The sequence below is a fragment of the Octodon degus genome, unplaced genomic scaffold, assembly GCF_000260255.1.
Source record: "Octodon degus isolate 3935 unplaced genomic scaffold, OctDeg1.0 scaffold00053, whole genome shotgun sequence".
NCBI lineage: Eukaryota > Metazoa > Chordata > Mammalia > Rodentia > Octodontidae > Octodon > Octodon degus.
This window is the reverse complement of record NW_004524629.1, coordinates 6,679,431-6,701,400: the sequence shown is the minus strand read 5'-3', so window position 1 is coordinate 6,701,400 and position 21,970 is coordinate 6,679,431. Positions and strand designations below refer to the sequence as shown.

General features: G+C 38.6%; 2 protein-coding genes and 1 pseudogene across 7 annotated transcripts in view; 2 read left to right on the top strand and 1 right to left on the bottom strand.

Annotated features, from left to right (window-relative positions):
* Positions 1-19,658, bottom strand: part of Qtrt2 (queuine tRNA-ribosyltransferase accessory subunit 2) — a 47,045-nt gene extending 27,387 nt beyond the window's left edge. Inside the window, exons 1-5 of one of the 3 annotated variants that reach the window (XM_023717625.1) lie at positions 19,577-19,658; positions 8,201-8,421; positions 7,418-7,473; positions 5,895-5,971; positions 3,394-3,606 (exon numbers count right to left, since the gene is read on the bottom strand). In XM_023717625.1, coding sequence (XP_023573393.1) covers positions 3,394-3,606; positions 5,895-5,971; positions 7,418-7,473; positions 8,201-8,400 — 546 coding nt within the window. In that variant the 5' untranslated portion in view covers positions 8,401-8,421; positions 19,577-19,658. Of the gene's footprint in view, positions 1-3,393; positions 3,607-5,894; positions 5,991-7,417; positions 7,474-8,200; positions 8,422-19,576 lie in introns of all 3 variants that reach the window. The other 2 variants (XM_023717627.1, XM_023717626.1) reach the window with 2 other exon arrangements.
* Positions 8,698-8,887, top strand: LOC111817281 (annotated as a pseudogene).
* Positions 19,659-19,902: 244 nt separating the features above from the next.
* The window catches only part of Ccdc191 (coiled-coil domain containing 191), a 109,132-nt gene continuing 107,064 nt past the window's right edge, over positions 19,903-21,970 (top strand). For all 4 annotated transcript variants that reach the window (XM_023717607.1, XM_023717609.1, XM_023717608.1 and 1 more), the window contains exon 1: positions 19,903-20,044. In XM_023717607.1, coding sequence (XP_023573375.1) covers positions 19,955-20,044 — 90 coding nt within the window. In that variant the 5' untranslated portion in view covers positions 19,903-19,954. The remainder of the gene's footprint in view (positions 20,045-21,970) is intronic.

Genomic DNA, 21,970 nt, shown 5'->3' with positions numbered 1-21,970 from the left:
GTTTACTTTTGTCAGAGATGTGTATTCCATTGCCATTCATATATTGTAGGTGCATGAATTCAGCAAAGTAATCCAATGCAGTCCAGTAGTCTATAATAGTAGTGGGTTATCCGTAGGACTAGCAATGTCAGAAGCTGACTTGAGCCTTTTACAGCTCAGCATATTAATATGGCTTTACATTTTATACCTTGGTTTTACAGTTTTCTGCTGGATGGTTACGACCAAGATAAAGCAAGGCCTATATAATGAAAATGTAACTTGTGTATCTGACAAAGTGAGTCAAATCCCCTCAGGATTTATACTGAAGCCCTGTACAGCAGTTTGTCAATCTTTTGTCAGTGTCAGCCATGTGGATGAGTCACAGCCATTGCCTGACCAATTTATGCAGCTATTTTAAAAAGAATGCAGTAGATATAATAATTTGTACATTCACAGGGAAAGTCTCAGGACATTGTTAATAAAAAAAATAAGCAAATTCCTGAACATATGTTCGTATTTATGAACACATATGTATGTAATAACTATATGTATATAACTGCAAAAAATAAAGCTCCTACAAACATACACAAATGAGCAGTGGCTGTCTGGAGAAAGAGAGATGGTGAGGAAATCTGAAATACTGTGAAGATGGAATTTCTTCCATTTAAAGAAGAGGAACACAATCAGACTATTTATATGGAAAAAAAATTTTATTGCAGTACAGTGAATAATTTAAGGGTAAAGTAGGATACAACTTTACTAAGAAGACATGGCTTGGACTAAGGAAGTAGCAGTGGGATAAAGTCGAGAGATAAAGTGTGACGTATCAGCAGGTAGGGTCAATACAACTTGACAGACTGGCCCTCTCAGTGGAGGATGAATATTAATTCTAGAATGAACACTGGTCTCTGTTTTGGAAAACCAGGGAGATTGTATTATGAACAAAGACAGGAAATAATCCTAGAAAAACAGAAGAAGATGAAGCACTGTGATTATTCTGTTTTATGTGTGCTAACTCTGAGGTATCAGTGGGATGAACAAATGACAGTTTTAATTCAATCACTGAATACATGAAGCTTAAGATATGGATATACTGATACAAATGAAATGGCTTAGGCTAGAGCTGTAGACACTTGGCAAAACGCCACCTCCTGCTTCCATGGCAGACAAGGCTAATAGAGCCTAGATAGGACTCTAAGCACCTTGGATACAATCTATTTGCTATTTCTGAACTAGGGAATTCATGTAGAAAGAAAAGGAAGTCAAAAACTGAACCTTGTGGAGCTTCAATTTTTTTATTTTTTGGTACAAAAGAAAATAGGGATCAAACTCATTACCTTGTGCTTGCCAGACAGGTGCTTATGCTGCTGAGCTATATCGCAGGCTCTTGGGGCTTCAATATTAAAGAGCATTCAAAGTAAGAATATCCAGCAAATAAAGTGAGAAAAGTAGTCACAGAAAAAGGAAAAGATATATATTGGAATATATGGAGACAATTACACAGGCCTGCCCCTTCGTACAACTATCACAGCACTATTTGGGAAATTCACTTTCATGGATATAAGAAATATGATCATATTAATGTTGTCTAAAATGTTATACTTAATATTATACAAAGAGAGATACTAATAATAGTCATATCAAGACAACAGTGTGAGCATAAGGGATGCAGAGGACCCCTTTCGTTGGATTAATGCGCAGAAGTGATTACAACAACACAGATGAGAGATTTGAGGCTTATCTTCCTTTTCTAATGATCAACTTTGTCACACTGCTTTCCCTATTGTCTCTTTATCCAAAAGTCACTGGTCATACAAAAATAATTACTGGATCAGAACAACCATTAGCAAGCCAAGACTAACTGTCCAGCCCTTAGCAAGGTCCCCATGGTGGACTTCTATTGCAGATATTCTGAATTTTATGCAGAATGGTAACTAAGTTTCCTCTAATTATTGCAAATATATACTAAGCTTATTAGCCAAATTACATTTTTATTTTCAGACAGACTCAAAATAAGAATGTTCCTGAATGCTTTGCCACTGTGGAACCCAACCACTGTCAGGATTACTCCACGTAAATTATCTCAAATACCAATGTTCTCTGCACTGATCAGTACCTTTTGTGCCCTTACCTCTTCTGCTTTCTCCTCATAAATGCATCCTTTTTCCACTTCAATAACTCCGCTCTCAGGTTTCCTTATTTAGCTCTAGGTTGACACTCCTCAACCCCATATAAACATTCTCCATCAACAAATGTTTACTGAGGGTTTACTGTCATGGTAAAGACATACAAATGACATACAGAAACTGAGCTTAAGGAAGAGACAGCTTCATAAAGACAATGTGTATGGAAATCACTGCAACACAATGTGATTGATGCAATAATATAGCTACATACAAATTAAAGGGATAGCAAAGGATGAATAAAACTTCTGGAAGTTGCAGGGACCGGTCTTCCAGGAAAATGAATAGAATGAACCAGACTGAAGCAAGAGGAGGAATATAGCTGGATTTAAAACAATAAAAAATAGTTCAGAAGGTCTGTGGACAGGAGCCCCAAAAAGAAAAAGGCAAATGCCTCAAGGAACTAAAAATAACTCAGGAGGGCCAGAGTGTAGGCCATAGGCAAAAGCAGCCCATAATGAGCTAAAGTAGTAGTCAGATCCCAGCTGACTGCCCATGTCATGTAAAGTTGAAGTGGAGTCAAATTCTTACAGGATAATGAGCAATGGACTCATATTTGTGCGTTACAAAGATTTCCTGGAAAACAGGGCTGAAGATGGCTTGGGCAGAAATGAAAATGGATGTCGAAAAAACAATTCAAGGTCAACACTGGTCAACACAGATAATGAGGTCATGGCTTATGGTGGAAACAGGAAAGGTAAGGAAGAAGCTAATTCTAGACAAACTTGGGGTGACAGGCTCAAGGAACACTTGGATATTAAATATTCATAAGAAAGAAAAGGATCTTGAAAAGCTTAAATTTTCAGACTGAAGAACTTGGGGGATGCCATGAACTGAGATAAAGTACTGAGGAAGAGCACAGGGAAGAACAGCTTTGAGGAGATGAGACAAGAGACCAGTTACCTCCGAGTTTTGTGGACAGTTTAGTGATATAATCTAGCTAGTATGTAATTGTGAAGCTCAGTAGAACGATCGTGATAGTATATACAACTTTAGAATTAAGCAGCAGTTAAAAATAAGGGGTGACTAATTGGGGACAACATACAGAGTGTGATAGAGCCTAAAATAAAATATTAGAGAATAATACTTAAGAGTTTGGGGAAAAAAAAGAGGAGCAAATAATTCAGACCAAGAAGCAAGGGAAGTGTGAAGAGGACTGTAAAGGTGGTATCAAGGGATGGGAGGAATGTCAAACTTCCGAAGGAAGGAGTGGTCAGTGGGAAAGCCTTACCTTTGACTCTTCTTGTATCCGCAGACAGCTGTCCAGAAACAGAAGTGATCGGTCTACGGACTTTCTGGCTCTTTTTATGGAAGTTCCTTCCTCACAAGATGCCTCTCCATCTGAGAGGCACTGGAACCAGTCTGGCTGAAGGGCCTGCTGAATTGCCATGAACTTGGAAACTGTCATTTCTACTCTTCCTCCACCACCCCATACAGATGCAGACTGCCATGGAGCAAGACAGTGAGGAATTAGCAAGAGTAAACACAAATCAAAAGAACACAATAAAATGATAAAGCACAATTCATTACAACTGAAGAGATGTTGATTCCATAACCCAGACACAGTAGGGGAAAGAATTATACTATATTAAAAATTCTCGAGGGAACTAACAGCTCCCAGAGTCCATCAGTGGACTTCTGAACTGGCCCTCAAAGAATTCTGTCATGCTTTTCTAGCACAATCTCCTATTGTTCCTTCTCCTATCTTCCTCCTCGACCCCACTCTTTCTGGCCTGGATAAACCACAGATTTTTGACTCTTCTCTGTCTTTGATCACATTCTCTCTTTTCACTGAAACGCCCTTTTACTTTTTTGCCTGGCCAAATACTATGCACTCTTTAAGAAACTTCGTTTAAATATCATCTACTTTCCTGTCTTCTCACAAACTTTCTCAGGCATAATCAATTACTTGCTCTTCTAAACTCCTACAGCAATTTGTACTTATTCTTTGACACTTATAGCATTTTATAGTTATCTAATTAGACTATCACAATTCATATCTGTATCACAAAAGCACAGTCTAGGTCCCCAAACATTAACAATAATAATAAGCATTTACTGGCTAGATACGGAAGCATATGCAAAGCCATCAATCCCAAAATTCAAGAAAAGTTATATAATGTTAGGACTGGTGTCTACATGTCCCCCAAAATGTCATGCAGTATAGGTGGAGCTTTTGGGTGGTGCCTGTATCTAGAGTGTGCAATGCTGGGATTAAGGGTGTCTCTCCCTAGAGATGGATGCCACACACCCTTATGATAGAATATAATGGACAGAAAGAGGGCTGCCGTTGTTGCTTGCTCTCCACTACTTTGCTGCCTTCTGCCTGCCATGAACTGTTTCTCCTCTACTATGCCACCCGGCCTTGGAGCCAGCCAACTATGAACTGAAACCTCTAAGACCTTTCTTCTATCAACTTTGTGTCAGGTATTTTGTCTCAGCAATGAGAACAGTAAAGAAAACATCAATTTTCCATCTTTGGCTGCTCTTAACTCTACACTATCTGATCTTTGAAGATATGACTAAGAACACATATGAAGAGGACACATACAGTCTTTCTAGTCTACAGTAAGGCAAAAGAACACTGTTTAAATGAATACTCTGTCAAATGGAGTGAATAACTGTGGTCAGAATATTTTCTCTTGAATTCAAGTTACAAAATAAAACAAAACAAAATAACTGAAAATAGTGTTTTTGTTGTAGGTGATGTTTTTTGTTTTGTTTTTTGCATACTGGAGACTGACTCCAGGCCCTCTGCACTGAGCTATATTCTCAGACCTTTTCTTGAGTCATGGTCTCACAAAGTCTATAAATTGCCCAGGATGAGCTTCAACTTGCAATCCTCTTGCTTCAGCCTCCTAGAACACAGGGATTACAGGTGTGTGCCACCATACTGGACTTGATATAGTAAAAAGCATAATTAAGAGATTATTGACGTGGGGATCAGAAAATGGAGCATTTGTAGAGCAGCAGTACAAAGCGAGGTCTTGCCTGAACAAAAACTCTTAATGAAGCCCTTTTGATACAGCTCTGCACTAGCTAAATTTTCTTGCTGCAGACCCAGCTTTTTCAATTCTGTTCTACCAGCAAGCAGTATTATACTGAGGTCTTACTATATATAGTGTTACATGTGATAACACTCATCAGCAACTTTCCTACGCTCCCTAAAGTTGTTAAAACTGCAAATAAAGCATGGTATCAATGATTACTGTTTTCTCCCATCATAGCAATTTCTTTTTTTGGCATCTGCTTGACCTTCTCCATCTGTAACTTTTTGTGATTAAAAAAACATTTGGACTAAATTATTCACCTTAACACAACCTTAGGCAACCATAGTCATTCTTATAAACCATTCCATCCTGTTAAAATTATCAAAATAGGTAGAAAGCATAAAGAAATTGTCCCAGACAAAAAGATTCTAGCATCTGAGACATACAAGAGAGGCTGACTAAGGGCCGGCGAGATAACTCAGCAGACTAAGTGCCTGTTTAGGCAAGCGCAGAGGCTGGGTTTCAGTCCCTGGCACCATACGTCACGTTGGCCCCGCCCCTGGGTGCACAGCCAAGTTTAGGCACGATGGCATGCACCTGTATTCCCAGAGCTGAGAAGGCTGAAAGAGGAGGCTCACTATGAGTCAGAGCAGTGTAGTGAGACCCTGCACAAAATACAATAACAATAACAACAACAAAAGAGGTTAACTCTATAGCCTTGGAGGCCTTTCTGAGAACATACCTTATTTGTGACATAACCAGCTGGGCAGGGGCTAACTGGATCATGCAGGGAGCAGTATACAAGCATTTCCGGCATGCCTGTGTAAACACGAAAGAACTACTGAAAGCGCTTCCACCAATAATTGCACTGAGCCATAATCGGAAGTAGCTTTACCATGTACTATGGTGGACAGTTCTCTAAACAGTTGGTACCTGGGGCTGAAGATACAGCTCAGTGGCAGAAGCACCTGCCTGGCAAGTGCAAGGTCCTGAGTTCAATCCCCAGTACCACAGGGGGTTGAAAAAAAAAGTTAGGGGAGGCCTAAACACTGCTTTGAAAATTAATCTAAAAGAAAAATTTAAATATAGACATCCATGGCTAATGATGCAATGAGCTCCTGCAAAGGAAAAGTATTTTACAATATGAGGTAAAATGAAAATATTTAGTGACATGTTGCTCTCATTTGATTTGGTACAGAGAATTTAGGGTGTGGTTTTTTTTGGGGGGGGTTGGCTGGCTCAGCCTGCCCTTAGGGCGGGGCTGGCATGGCACATGGTGCTGGGGATCAAACCGTGGTCCCCTGTGCCTGCTAAGGCTTGCCTAAGCAGGCACTTTAGACCACTGAGCTATCTCATCAGCTGGTACAGAGAATTTAATACCAAGTATATTCATCCTAGGAACTATCCAAAAGCAACTAGCTACAAGGAAAAGTGAAATGATAATGTCAATAATAATATTTATGAGCTCCTGGGGCAGAATTATAAGAAGCTATAGGATACTGGAAATAGATCTCCTTCTCAATGTCTTATTGACTCAAGATGACAGTTTCTTTAGGCTCTTAATGAAAAAGACAGTCATTTTTTAAAACTCAAAAAAATGATTAGTAAACCATATGTGTGTAAATGTCAGGCTAGCTCACATTTTCCATAAGACAAAAATAAACAACCAAGTTAAAAACTTCGGCAGTTCTCCACCTTATTTTCCACAATTTCAGTTATTACAATTATCTCTAAATAGCTTATATTAGCTATTTTCATATAATTATATGCTTGCATACTTTAAAGCTGGTGATTACAATTGGCCTCAAATCAAGAAGAATGATTATATAAATTCCTTTACTGAACCAACAAGTCATCATGCAATTTCCTTCAGAAGCAGAAGACTGAATAACCATCGGAAACAGGATTTTCATGCACTACAGGGAGTCCTAGGTATTAGGAAAGAGTTTTCAGAGAAAGTGACCCACCGAAGAACTGGTTGTCTAGCTTCATCACTAAGCTTTTGTTGTAAGTAAATGGACACATATATTTGCACATAAAATCCTCCCTCTGGAACAGAAGACACTAACATATCAGAATATAGCTGTGAATAAACTCTGCATCCTCTTCTGTGCTCAGACATAACACACTGCTCCAGATCTCATGCATACTCAAGTACTCACCTCTGGCCTCTGTTTGGTGCCAGGAGAGTCTGCCCCACACCTGTCTACCACCATGGGTGCTCCCACATCACAAAGCACACACAATAACTTAATCAATCCTTACCTATAAAGTTTCCAACTCCTTTCTTATATTCTGCCAAGACCTCATGATGCTCTGCTCTGTAAGTAAGACAAAGAAATATGTGACACAATAATGAATCATTCTACAGATACTATGTACCACATAAGCCCTTTGTGCCTCACCCAAATATGCTCTGGGACAGTAAATGTCTTGTGAAACAAAGTACACCCTACTCAAGAGAGCCAACTAACTAGGCTGGCTTCATTAGCCAAAATCAGAGTTTTTGATTTGTAAGTGGTTCTGCAAGAACAGAAATTGCTTCAGAGTATTTGGATTTTTTTCCTTTTCTTGCCACTTTCAAATTAGTTATTAACACAATATTGAAGGTTTTTCATTAGGTAGCAGGTGCTTCAATTTAGTATAAAGATAAACTTGTATATTACTGAAAATGATGTGACCCTATCAGTACTGCTCTCATAGAGTAGAGGCTGAGTAACTGTGAGGCTGGGGCATGAGGAAGCCCCCGAACTCCAAGTTTAGCTCTCAAAGAACACTCCCTGCCTTGGCATCTCAGGGTGTAGAACTAGGATGGTGTATGGAGCTACAAGTTTGGAGAAAAGGTAAAGCAAAGGTATGCTAGAAGTTTAACCTGTGGTAGGATTAAGGCCAAAGTTCGCGTAATATCTGATACCTGTCTTACGATTTTATTCTGAAAATCTACAAATTACACCTATGAGCAAAAGAAATCTTTCCTTCTCGTGAACACAACTAAGGTATCTAAGCTGCACTAGAGTCAATGCTTGAATGACTGGGTCTCATACTTACAGGGATGAGAGTGTAAGCTGGGCCATGGCAGGAACCCCATGGATATCATGCAGAGTGTGATGGGTGAGATGAGGGGCAGAGCCTGTCTTGGTGTATAGAAGGCAGCCTGGAATGTCCATGGTGTGGTCTCCTGTCTTGCCCAGATTTTGTATTTTTCCTAGACGGCAGCCATTAACTACCTTGGTAAGATTCAGCTTCATCCTTAGGTATTCCTCTAAGGCCTGACAAGAACAGAATATTAAATTTAAAAGGAGATTTACAACATCCAAAAGCTAAGGGTTTTGCAAAGAAAGCAACTTACAGATCACTGAATGATAGCTTGTTAATTATTATTTCCACTATCACGGGTAGGCTGTTAGCCAGGAGGAGGAGAACAGAAAAACACACAGAGAGACTAAGATACCTTTCCCAAGACTTCAATTACTTTTAGATTTAGTCATGGAATGTATATCTGAGCTGATGAAAATCAAACTATTAGAAGGATGAAAAGAATGCCAAGCTTTGTGCAGTGGCAGTATCACAGCCAGTGAGGTTTATCCGAGGTGTGGTTTTTGCTGATTGAAAAGAATGCCGTGACACCATGTTCACTGTGAGTCTTGAAAAAGTGTGCAGAGAAAGGGTTGTACTGTTACAGGTACCAATCTGAACTACTTTTTGCTCTCTCCAATTTGGAAGAATATTAATATAGCATTTTTCCCCTACTAATGTTATTTAGTGAATAGATTTCCAAATAGCACTGTGGTACTTGCAAGATAATAGAAATTATCTCCAAGGGAGGAATACATTCCATTAGTTGTCATATAGTACCCAAACACAGTTGAGAAACTAGTATTCAGTGTGGCAAAATCCTAGTTTACCTTTTAAAATGTAATGTAGAACTTGATAAGTAGTCATGACAGATCATTTGTAAAATGTCTCTGGACAGAATCAACATTTCACAAAGAGTTTATAATGTACTTTTTATAATAATCTAAACAATTTTCCACCAAACTTACGGCTTTATTTCTCCAAATAATTATTAAGTGACAAAAATGAATAACAATACATGGCATAGGTATCACACCTTCTGGAATTCTTACTAATGAGGTCAGGCCAATTTCAGTAGTAGATAAATTATCATAGCTATCTGTGATCCAACCTTAGTGCCTACTCATACATTACTTTGAAAGCCATTTGTTGTTCAAGAGGCTGTTAAATAAAAACCAAAACCCTAAGCTGTAATACAATAGATTGGACATGGGCCATCCCCCCAAAGGCTTATGTGCTGAAGGTCTGGCCCCTGATGCTGGTGCTATTGGCAGGTGGTGCAAACTCTAGCAGGAAGGTCCTAGTTGCAGGAAGTCGTCATTGAGGGTGTGCCCCTGACGGGTACATCAGAACACTGATCCTTTTCTTCTCTCCTTGCTTCCTGGCTGACATAAGGTGAGCAGTTTTGCTCTACCATGTATTGCTCTCTATGACATTCTGTCTCACCACAGGCCCAAGGTGAGGGGGCCAAGAAACCAAGGACTGAAACCATGAGCCAAAATAAATCTTTCCTCTGTATAAATTAACTAAATCAGCTATTTTGTCATAGCAATGGAAAACTTTCTAATACATAAGCACTAACTACCATTAGCTAAAGATATTTAAGAAAGCAAATGTTAATTCTTAGAAGACATAAATGTTTATATTTAAGTAAGACAGTCATTATAGTAATCAGAATCGTAAGATATAAGAAGAACAACTACTTTTTATATGGCCCAAAAGGAGACTCATGTTAAAAATTATAAAAATTAGTATAATTTTTAAGGAAATATAAGGGTTCCCTTTAAATTAAGGAATTTTTAAGGAAAGTCTATCACGTCCCTAAAGTTACCATAAATATAGAAACATAAAAATAATTGTCATTGGAACCCATGTAAATAGAGACTATTAAGAGAAAAAGTTGTTTTACAATGGATAGTATAAAAGCTCTTTTTCTAAAAAACCTTGTTTATACATATTAGAATTGTTAAGAAAAGAAAGTTTACTTCCCCAAATTATACAAATACTGTTATAGGCGAGTAAGAATGCAATCTAGAAAATACAAGACTCATAGTTCTTATTTAACCTAATACTATTCATTTCACATGTTAAAAATATATTTTATATTTTAAACCAACAAAGTTCTGCAATCATTTGGTAGCAAAATTACAGTCTTAGGCCACATGTGAATTATACAGCATAGTTAATGTACTGAAGTGACAAACTTTCCTTTATGTTTTACATTCCTTATAACATTTTTTAAAAAGAGGAAAATAGGGGCTGGGTACATAGCTCAGAGATTTAAGTGCCTGCCTATCAATTGCAAGGTCCTGAGTGTGCAATCCCCAGTACAAAAAAAAAGTAAAAAGATGGGCTGCAGATTAGACATGGATGATAGGTATTCAACCAAAAGGCCCACTTGTGCGCTTCATATTATATCTTTTGAGTAAGCATAAATCTAACATATACAAGACATTCTGGCTTTTTCAAAGCCTCCTACCAAGTACTGTGACTACTCTAAGACAAAGATGATTTTTCAAAATGGTACATGAAATCTGTAATACCTTTGTCTTCCCTACAAGAACTGTGAAATGTCATAAAAAGGAAACAGCAAGCTGTTTTACCTGCACCAATGGAATGGCACCGCTGCTCAAAGAAGGGCTAGTGCCTCCTGTTTCCTCAAAGGCCTCACAGGCTTCCCTGCTTAGTGAGTCAGCCACCAGCCTGGGATGTGGTCTGCCTGGCAAGTTATGAACCTAACCTTGTCCACACACCTGGCCCAGATCCATCATTTAGGGACAGGCTCCTATAAGACCAACCTTAGAAACTAAACAAGAAAAGCAGATTGTTTATTCTGAGAACAACAACAAAAAAAGTGTGTTCTTGCCTGTTGTATACTATCTGAGAGGCCAACTATAATGTTATGTGTACACGGAATCAGGAGAGTAGCTAACAATTATACAGATAAAGGAAACTTATGGGTTTTCTATATACAGCCATACTCTGCTTCTTTAAAGTTGGACACAGGGACTCTCCAAGAGTGTATGGTAGCTCGACCTGGAACCCAAGTCTCTTGGCTCCCAAGACTCATCTTTCCCTTGGGGACCTCTCAGTTCTGAATGCTTCATCTCTTCAGAGAAGAGCCTCAAGTGTCATCTACCATCCCTCAGTCTTGAAGGCATTTTCACTTGTCTTCCCTTTCCACACTTTTGTCAACTGAAGAAAGAGCATCCTTTTTTCTTAACTCAAAGCCTGTCCTAACAGGTCTTTTCTTCCTCAAGTAGACACCTGGAATTTGTTTTTTGTTTTATTTCGAAACAAGTTCTCACTCTGTAGTACAGGCTGGCCTCGAACTCCCAGCAATCCTCTGGCCTCCACTACCCCAGGTGGCACACAGCTGCTGGGATTACAGGTGTGTGCCACCACACCTGCCTTGGTATCCATTTTTTCATGGACCACAGAGATGCACTCTTGTCATGGGCACTTTCCTCCTTACTGGGACAGAACACCCAATGCCCACCCCTGCAAGTATATTTTGGCTCATGGCTGAGTCCATACTCAGCTGGCTTTAACACAGAACAGCCTGGTGGAAGTAAGTCATGGTAGAAAGAAGCTCAATGCATGGAAGCCAGGAGAGGAAAGGGAGGTACCACGGTGGGAGATACATCCTCCCAGATCAACCCTCACCTCCTAATGGCACATTCAGTGAAGAAAGCACCAGTGAACAGACTCATGCTGAACACAATGTCCTCAGGACAATCACCTTCCAAAAGTACCACTTCTGAATGCACACAGCTTTCGACAGACATTCAATACATAAACTCTCACAGTTCTTGCACAATATAAGGCTTTAATTCCAAAAATTTAATACCTGTAACTTTAAAGATCAAACTTGAAATCCTTAGCTTAGGTTACTGAACCCAACAGGTAAGCTACACAAAAATAATTACTTGTGTTCTTTCCACAGTACAAGTGTTTCATGCTGTGTGCTCACATCCTGCTGTGTGGGACTTCTTAAAAACTGTACCCTAATTGTGGTAATTCAACATACTGGTGAAGGAAAAAATAATCAGGCAGCAGCAGAAGACTGGGTAAGAAAAAGTATTATAATAAACTACTATTATCAGCAAATATTAAAAAAAACCTAACGACTATATAAGAGTATGTGCTTTAAAAAAAAAAGAGTATGTGCTTCAGCTGGACATTAGCATTTAAAACTATAAAATAAAATTTTATTCAGAGCTACAAGAACCAGTCCTTCCTTTCTTCATTCACTGCTCAATACAACAGATGATAAATTTTTTCTTTAGTACTAGGGATTGAAAACAGGGCCTACACATTAAACTACACCCCCAAGGTTTTCAACTTTTATTTCGAGAAAGGGTCTTGCTAAGTCCCTAAATTGTCCAGGCTGAGTTTGCAGTCCTCCTCTCAGCTTCCCAGAATGCTGTAATGGATTACAAGTAGGTGCCACCATGCCCAAGATTAAGCATTTTTATAGTTGCACTTTCTTTTCAAATACAAGTTTTTACTACAAAGTGAAATATACATCTGTGGACACATACATACACACAAATATTCTTGTATATGTTTTTCAAAGCACTTTTGGGAATGTTATAATGAATCCAAGCAAAGGTCAAGAAATAGACTAATGGTCTTTAAACTACCAACTGGATTTTATTTGCCTTTGTTATTACTTTATTTTTGTATCTATATTTCTGTTATTGTGTTTTTCAGTTCACTTCTATAGATGGAGTTCCTGGGAAAGTCTTAACAAAAAGATCATTAACATGCATGGACAAATGGAAGGCTGTACATATGTCTTTTATAAAAACATAGAGTGCTAAAAAAAGATTCCCTTTCAGAAAAACAGAGCAAGCCCAAATAAATAATGAGGCATCTAAAGGTCCTAAAAAAGCAAGAATATTCCAAATCCAAATGTAGTACAAGGGAGGAAATTATAAGGACCATACCAGAAATCAATGAAGTTGAGACCACAAAAAAAAAAAAAAAAAAAAAATTGAAGAGCTGATTCTTCAGACGAATAAACCAAATAGTTAATCCTCCCCTCAAAAAAAAACAAAAGACCAATTAAATGTAATTAGAAATGTTTGCAACTATTTTGCAAACATCTACATCAATAAATTGGAGATTTCAACAGATAGGGATAGATTCCTAAATACAACCAATAACCAAAACTGAACCAAGAAGATATAAAAACACTGAATGATCCAACAGGCAGTGAAACTGAGGTAGTGATACAGACTCTATCAGCTAAGAAATGTCCAATCTTGATGGTTTCTTTTCTTTTCTTTTTTTCTTGCAGAACGGGGATTGAACTTAGGCCCTTTTATTCTACTGAGCTATCTTTCCGGTCCCAAAATGCAAGGTTGGTTTTTTTTTTTGTTGTTGTTGTTGTTTTTTCAGTTTAGGTTTTTTTTCTCTTGTGGTACTGGGGATTGAGCTCACAACCTTGCACGTGCCAGGGAACTGCTTATTCTACTGAGCTATCTCCCCAGCCCCTCTGATGGTTTCATTGTCAAACTCTACAAGAACTTCAGGGAAGATCTAATGTCAATACTCTAAAAACTCTTCAAAAAAGCAAAGGAGTAAGTAGTCCCAAAGTCATTCCTGGTAGCTACCATTACTCTCATTTCAAAACTACACAAGTATCCAATCAAGAAGAGACTACAAGCCAGTCTGTTTAAGGAATTTAGATGTAAAAATCATCACCAAGATACAAGCAAATATAATGTAACATATCATCAAAAAGATCATACATCATAGCCAATTAAGCTTCATCCCAAGGAAACAAGGATAGTTTAACACATTCAAATCAATAAATGTAACACATCACATAAACAGAAGGACAAAAATGATCATCTGAACAGGCACAGAGAAGACATCTGATGAAATCCAATCTCTATTCACAATAAAAGCTCTGAAGAGAATAGGTATAGAAGACTTTAACTCAATCTGATAAAAAACATTTATGACAAACCTATTGCCAACATCATGAAAAACCTCAAACATTTCAGTTTCAAAAACTGAAACCTCAGAACAGGATAAGAATGTCCACTGTTATGACTCCTGTTCAACAATCTTTAAAATATGCAGACAGGAGAAGGAAATAAAAAGCACATGTCCAGTAAAGGAAGAAGTCAAAATTTCCTCTAAAAACTTTCCTCTATATAGAAGATCTACAATTAAAACTACAGTACTCTGAAAAAAGAAGATCATCAGGACATCAGAAAATGGAAAGCCACCCTCTGGATAAACAGAGCTAATATTGGTCAAAAGGACCATACTTCCAAAACTGATATACAGCATTAATATAATTCTAATCAAAACATAGACAGTATTTCTTTCAGATCTAGAGAAACCAATCCTAAAATTTATATGGAGCCAGAGGAGACCCAGAATAGCAAAAGCCATCCTAGGAAACAAGAATAAAGTGGGAGGTATCACAATCTCAGATCTCAAGCTACACTACAAAGCTACTGTGATAAAACAGTATGGTACTGCCATTCCAAACAGACATGGTTCAACAGAACAGAACAGAGGATGAAGAAACAACCTCAGGCATATTCAGCTATTGTTCTTTGACAAAGGGCCAAAGAACATCCACAGGAGGAAAGACAGTCTCTTCAATAAACGGCACTGGAAAGCTTGGATATCCAAGTACAAAAGACTGAATCTAGAATCACGTATCTTACAATATACTAAAGTCAAAATGAATCAAAGAGCTAAGTATTTAAACATAAATATTTATTTATGCTGGCGACAGTGGACTAAGCACCTGCTTTGGCAAGTGCAGGGACAAGGGCTCCATCTCCAGTCCCACCCCCAGGGCACACTGAGTGGAGTCCGGGTGTGGTGACACACACCTGTAATCCCAGCCCTGGGGAAGCCAAAAACAGGAGAATCACTACAAGTTCAAGCTGTGTAATGAGACTCTGTACCAAATCATTAATTGAAAGAAAAACAAAAAAGCATTTATTTAATCTGTGTCTCAGTTACATTTCTCAGTGCTGAGACAAAATACATAGCACTGGGCTGGCAAATAGCTCAACAGATTAAAGTGTCTGCTTACACACAGGAGCTGGGAGTTCAATCCCCAGGCTTGTCTGCAGTGCCGGCCCCACCCCTGGGGCGCACTGAGACAGCAATTGAGACTGGGCTTGGTGGCACAAGCCTGTAATCCCAGCACTTGGGAGGCTGTGAACAGGAGGATCACTATGCGTCCGATCTATGCAGACCTATGGGACCCTGTACACCCTGTCCTAAATACAAAAAACAAACAAAACCACTCAAAATTGAAGGAGCAAAGGTTTAGCAGAAGTTTATGGGGGTTTCAGTCCATAATCACCAGGAAGGGCAGGGTGACATATGGCAGAGGGGCAAAAATTCATGGCAGCAGAAGACAACAAAAGCAACAATGGACAGAGTGAGACATGCCTCCTCTGTCCCTTATATTGTATCCAATCTACTGGGATTAGGGTGGTGCTAATCCAATCAGTGGACTGAGCCAGTAAATCACCCACCCCTGATCCCAACACCCTTAATCCCAGCACTGTACCTCAAATCAACTACAAACTCTAGATTCATCCACCTCTGAAAAAGCCCACTCCATGGCTGCATGCAGCTTTGGAGGGATATCTAGACACAAACTTTAACAATCTGCTAGAAAATTTTGAAGATATAGGCATATGCAAAGACTTACTGAATAGAACTCCAAGTAGCACAAAAAATATTACCAAAAATTTACCAATGGGATTATAGCAAATTAAAAAGCTTCTAGGGCTGGGGAGATAGCTCAAGGGCCAGGGAGATAGCTCAGTAGAATAAGCACTTGCCTGCCAAACACAAGGGCTTGAGTTCAATCCCCGGTTCTGGGGAAAAAAAAAAAAGAAAGAAAGAAAGAAAAAAGATGGGCTGGTGAGATGGCTCAGTGGTCTAAAGCACCTACTTAGAACAAGATTAGCAAAGCACAGGGACCGTGATTCAATCCCCCAGCACCACATGCCAGCCAGCCCCACCCCCTGGTGGGCTGAGCTGGCCACATACACACACACACACACACACACACACACACACAAATAAATAAATAAAAGAAAAAAGAAAAAAAGCTTCTGCACAGCAAAGGAAACAACCAACAGAGTGAAAAAGTTATCTACAAAACAGAAAAAAAAAGTTTCCAACTAATATCTAGAATACATGAAGAAATCAAAAAAATTAAAGACTCCCCCTTAAAATAAAAGACCCAATAAAAAACAGGTAACAGAAATAATAATAACAGAAATAGACACTTCTCAGAAGAAAAAGTATAAATGACCAATACATATTCAAAAAATGCTCAACATCACCGGTTATTAGAAATATGCAATTAAAACAACACCAAGATTCCATCCTATCCCATAAAGAATAACTACCATCAAGAAATCAAAATAATAGCAAATGCTAGCTAGCAAAGCTGTGGGGAAGAGGGAATTGCTCTACATTGTTGGTAAGAATGTAATCTAGTAGAATACTAGGGAAATCATTATAGAGATTCTTCAAAGAGCTAAAAATAGAAATCCTACTTAACCCAACCATTTGCCTTCTAGATATCTTCCATCAAGAGTTAAAAACATCACATTCCCATGATACTTGTATACCCATATTTATAGTAGCACCCTTATAACAATCTTGGAAACAGTCTATATGTTCATCACCTGATGAATGGATTAAAAAGTATGGTATATATATATAAGAGTACTACTTTGCCATAAAAAGGATAAACTTGAGTCATCTGTGGGACAATGGATGAATGTGAGGCCATAATGTGAAGTGAAATAAATTGACACGCAAGCTTAAATATTACATGGGTTCTCTTAAAGAAAAACAAGCTATAAGTAAAAGCAAAATAAAAGACAGTAGGAAGTGGGAAGATCTCCTGTAAATTGGAACATGATCAAGACAAAGAGCAGAGAGAGAAACAAGATGAAAAGGGGAATTAAGATATGACATGTATATATCCCAACCTCCCACAAGGAAGGTCATCATTATGTAATGCAGACATGCACTAATAAAAAATAAAAACTGAAAAAACATATATATGGGTATGGTGAAAAAATAAACATTGTCTATGCCCCTGGCAAAACTGCACCTGTCCTAATAGCTCTGGGGCCACCCACTCCCTCATCTGTCAGGCAAAAGGGGATTTTAAAACGTATCTCGAATGGTTTCTCTACATATTGTCATGGAAAGAAGTATAAGCTTTGCTACAAGACTAAAGTAAGCTTGTGTGAGCACATTTTTTTGTGAAAAGAAAATTATATTTATAAGGACACATCCATATCTCCCCATGTCTTCCACATAGTCTTTACAATAATTATCCATGGGGGCCAGGGATGGCTCAGTGGAATAACTGCTTCCCTGGCAAACGCAAGGACCTGAGTTCAATCGCCAGTTCCAGAAAAAAAATAAATAAATAAAATAAAATAAAATAAAAATTATACATGCATGGAAAAATGTCTGACAGACTTCTAAACAGTATGTGCTGACTCAACAATGACACAGAAATAATGGATTCTAAAGCCATAAAAACAGTAGAAAATGAGATTATTCAGAGGGATATATCGTACAAGTTTTACATTATTTGGTAAGGGAAAAGAGATACTAAATAATGTTAAACTTTGTTATTTATGTGTTAAAAGTTTAGAAGTAACCATTAAGTTATTGGCAGAATAAATAATTTCCAAACCTGTTATGAAAAGATTGATAAGAATAAGAAAAAAACTGATTAATCCAATGAAGACCAGAAAGAGGCCAAATAAAGCACAACAAAAATAGAAAATACAAATTAAGATGGCCCAAATGTCAATGATTACAATAAAGTTACATTAATTTCTCCTATTGAACAATAGCAGTGACTAACATTTATTAGGTATTTACTAGGCATCAAGTATTGTTCTTTATAAATTAATTCTATTCACCCTCATACCAAGTGCACAACATATATGCAATTATTATTATCTGTATTTTATAAATCAAGAAATGAGACTAATAAAATCACCAGGGAAATTGGCAGTGCTAGGATTTAAATTTAAAAAGTCAAGGTAGGTGTGGTGGTGCATGTCTGTAATTCCAGGTCTTGGAAAGCTGAAGCAGAAAGATCTCAATGAGTTAAAGGTCAGCTTGAGCCTTAAACATCATGAGTTTAAGGCCAGTCTGAATTGCATAAGAAGACTCTGCCTCAAAAAAATAAATAAAATCTAGTTTTGGAGCTGTATAATTAGTCTAATATGGTGGTAGTTTATTGGAAGTCCCACTTTATCCATAAGCACTTGTAATGTTTACTTACTAACTTCAATACTAACACAAATTTGAGTCATATTTCCAATTTTGCTACAGCATTACTTGTGCACTTTTTTCCCCTTCCCCTTCCTTTGCCTCTAATCCATCCTCCCAGCCTCTACAATTTTTTTCATACCCATTCAAACATTTAAACATACTTGTTTATGGAGAGGAGGTTACTTTTTTATGGGAGGGAGATTATTTCTACAAAAATGGAAACTGGTTCACTTTGTTTTTCTCTCAGGAATACACAATGGATATCCACCTCCAAGAAGAGATATGGATCTTAACCCATGATATGCCCCAGTAAAGAAGAGATATGGATCTTAACTTAACCCCTTTCAAAAGAACTACTCCATGATATGCCCCAGTTTGAATGTAACACAAATTATTTAGCCACCCCCTTTTCTGGTGCAGGTCCTAGGATTACTGCAACGTCTGCAGGCAAGCTTCCCTAACCTCGTTTTCCAGCAATTTCAAATGAACTTTAACTTACATTTGTTGGTTTTGCGTTGATTTGTCAATGAATAAAACTAACTCTGATAGTAAGTTTCCTAAGGTCATTCAGCCAATAAGTAGCTGAAAGTATCAGCTCTAAATCTTCATCCTGCTTCATAAACCCACATATACGTGCGTGAACTCCCGACAACATCTAAGTTCAGCCCAATAAGCTTGGAGTTGTTTACCTCAAAGTTTTCTCCGGGACCACAGACCTCTCTAAGCATCTAGCTCACAAGAACATTCTCCCCTCCCAAGTACCCCAGTTAGGTTAGAAAAAAAAAAAAAAAATCTTCTCTGGGAACTTAACCAGAGGTCTGTCGAAAGGAGGGTTTTTGCTCTCAGATATGCCAGCGATACTCACATGATTTGGGAATATCTGAATTTGCAGAAGCCAAGACCTAAAGGGAAACTCAAAGGAGGACCATGTAGCGAATAGAAATATAACTGTATAGCACAATCAAGAAGGGCCTAGGCGCGACTCGACTTGCTCATGCCTAGTAGCCCCACATCAGCAAAGAAACAGGAACTTACCTGCAAACCTCCCAAGTCTTTTGAGCTTTAAAACCCCCAAACTCCAAACCACGTGTCCGGTTCACAGAATTCTTGGTACCCCCCCCAACCATCGCCTCCGGTACAGAGCCAATCAGGAAGCAGTACGTCATCACCAAGGGCCGAAAAGTAGCAAAGGTCCTTTGAAAGCAAGGCCGGATGTCCTTCGTTGTTGCCGTGGTAACTGAGCGATCGCATTCCGACTGCGCAAAGCTTTCTGGGAATGGTAGTTCCACCGCATAGGACACTGGCTCTTCTTCAATGAGTAAAGGAACTACAACTTCCAGTAGACCCGGAAGCAGCGTGAGCAAAAGAGCGTTTGTTGCACCTTTGGCCACGGTCCGGCCTTAAACCTGGAAAATGCTGCTGTCCCCAAAGGAAAGATCCACCTCAGGGAAGAACAAGGGAGTGAATCGCTGGAAGCGGTTCACAAGGAAGCCGAATCCCAAGGTGATCCGTATCGGGAGCTTAAGAGTGCGAGAGACAGGCCCAAGAGTCTCCCCATTCCCGAATCTCGCCGCTGTGGTCTAGTCCTTTCTCCTTCTTCCCGCCCGGGCATCCTTACGTGGCTTTGCCGGCACCAAGGCCACTACTGCCCTGAGTATAGTGGTTCTAGGAGCTGTAGGGCCTGTGTAGATCACGGCCGTGGTGGGCAACACCGTGAGCGAACTGTTTCCACCTAACGCTTTTTCTAAAACCCAAGCGCTGACCTAAGGCCCATCATGGTAAAAGGAATTCGCGCGCTCGGCCCTCGTCCACTCCTGTCACCAATTTTAGGAAACTTCCTTCATATTTTACTTTTTAAAATACGTTTTGCAAATCTGGAGCAACTAATTTTTATGGAAAAGGAGAAATCACGTGTTCTGTTCGTATTTCTTCTGTTCCAATTTTACATAAAGTCTAAATAAACTCAGTAATCCAAGTATTTGTAAAATATATGAGTGCTTCATTCGCATGAGAATTTCTAAATTAAATCCTCATCAAGGAGGAGGAAAATAAAGCCGGGAAATAGGGGACATGAATGTGATCAAAGTAATTGTACACAATGAAATCCTCTCCAAAACGTGTGATACTGGAAAGAGGGTGCTTGGGAGGGTTACATGCACGTACCCAAAAAAGTCTTCTTCATATCTGTTACCTCTTTTAATGCACCAGCTCCTGACGACACGAAGAAATAACCCAGTTTTAAACTTAAAATTTAGACAAAGCAAATCACACTTTGTATGCCTTCCTGACTAACTTTTTAACAGTCACAAAAATAAATGCTGTAGATGTAAATGAGGGTATTAGACAAAGCTTCTTAGCTTTCCGTTTCAGAGCAGTTTTCATCAACACTTCTCGCCCTTCAGTTTCACTTTCCTCAAAAAAAAAATCCTGTAGATGATTGGTCTTTGTAAGGTCCCCAAGAAATTGCTTTTGTGGTTTATTTTAAAATATACCAACTGCATGTGCTAGACATGTTCCACTTAGTAAATATCTTGCTCCATATGCTGAAGGGCTTACCCTGGGGGATTAAAAAAACTTGGAAACTGAGGCTGCTTCTATTGCAATGGATCAGTTGCATAATAGGCTGTATCCAAAATAGCTGATGAGCAGAGGTTTGATGAAGAAAGGTGAAAAATTGGGGCACTCTTAGAACTCTAAAAGGAGGGAGTTTTGCTGACACTGCTCACTGTTACTGATAGAGGATAAAAACAAGTTGAAACATAAGCTCCTTGAAGTTGAGTTGTGTTTTGGTAGAATCAGCTCTTTCTTTGTTGCAGTGAAAATTATTCAGTAGTAAAGCTTCATTAATTAGTTAACTGTGAGATGCTTTGAAGGTGAAGTGTCAGGTAAGTGAAAGAAAGTTGTGTACTCCCTCCACCACTATGTCTTAGTATGCTAGTGGAGATAATCTCATTTTAAAAAGTCACTTGAAGTTTTAGCAGAGTCAAAGCCTCTTTGCTAAATGATTATTTGAGAAACTGCAAACTTCTGACAGTCAACAGAGTAAAGAGAGAAGGTGTTCTAATGATCTTATTTCTAAATTAGATTAATATCTGACTGATAAGAGTAGAAAATAATATGTTTTCTGCTTGGTAAAACAGCAGAAGTCAAATGATTAGTTCTTCCTTAATCCCCTGTTCATGTTGACCAAATATATTTCTGATGTGGGAAAGATAGAAAAGCATCTGGCTCCAGGCAACTCTTTATTTATTTATTTTTGGCAGGAGCAGGGATTGAACTCAGGCCCTTGTGCTCTACTGAGCCATCTCCCTGGCCCCCAGGCACCTCTTTAAAAAAAGGAAAATGACACCCTTCCCCAAGCAGAAAATCACTTTGATAGTCTGATTAGTCAGTGCTTATTTGGATAAGAACACTATACTCTGCATTTCT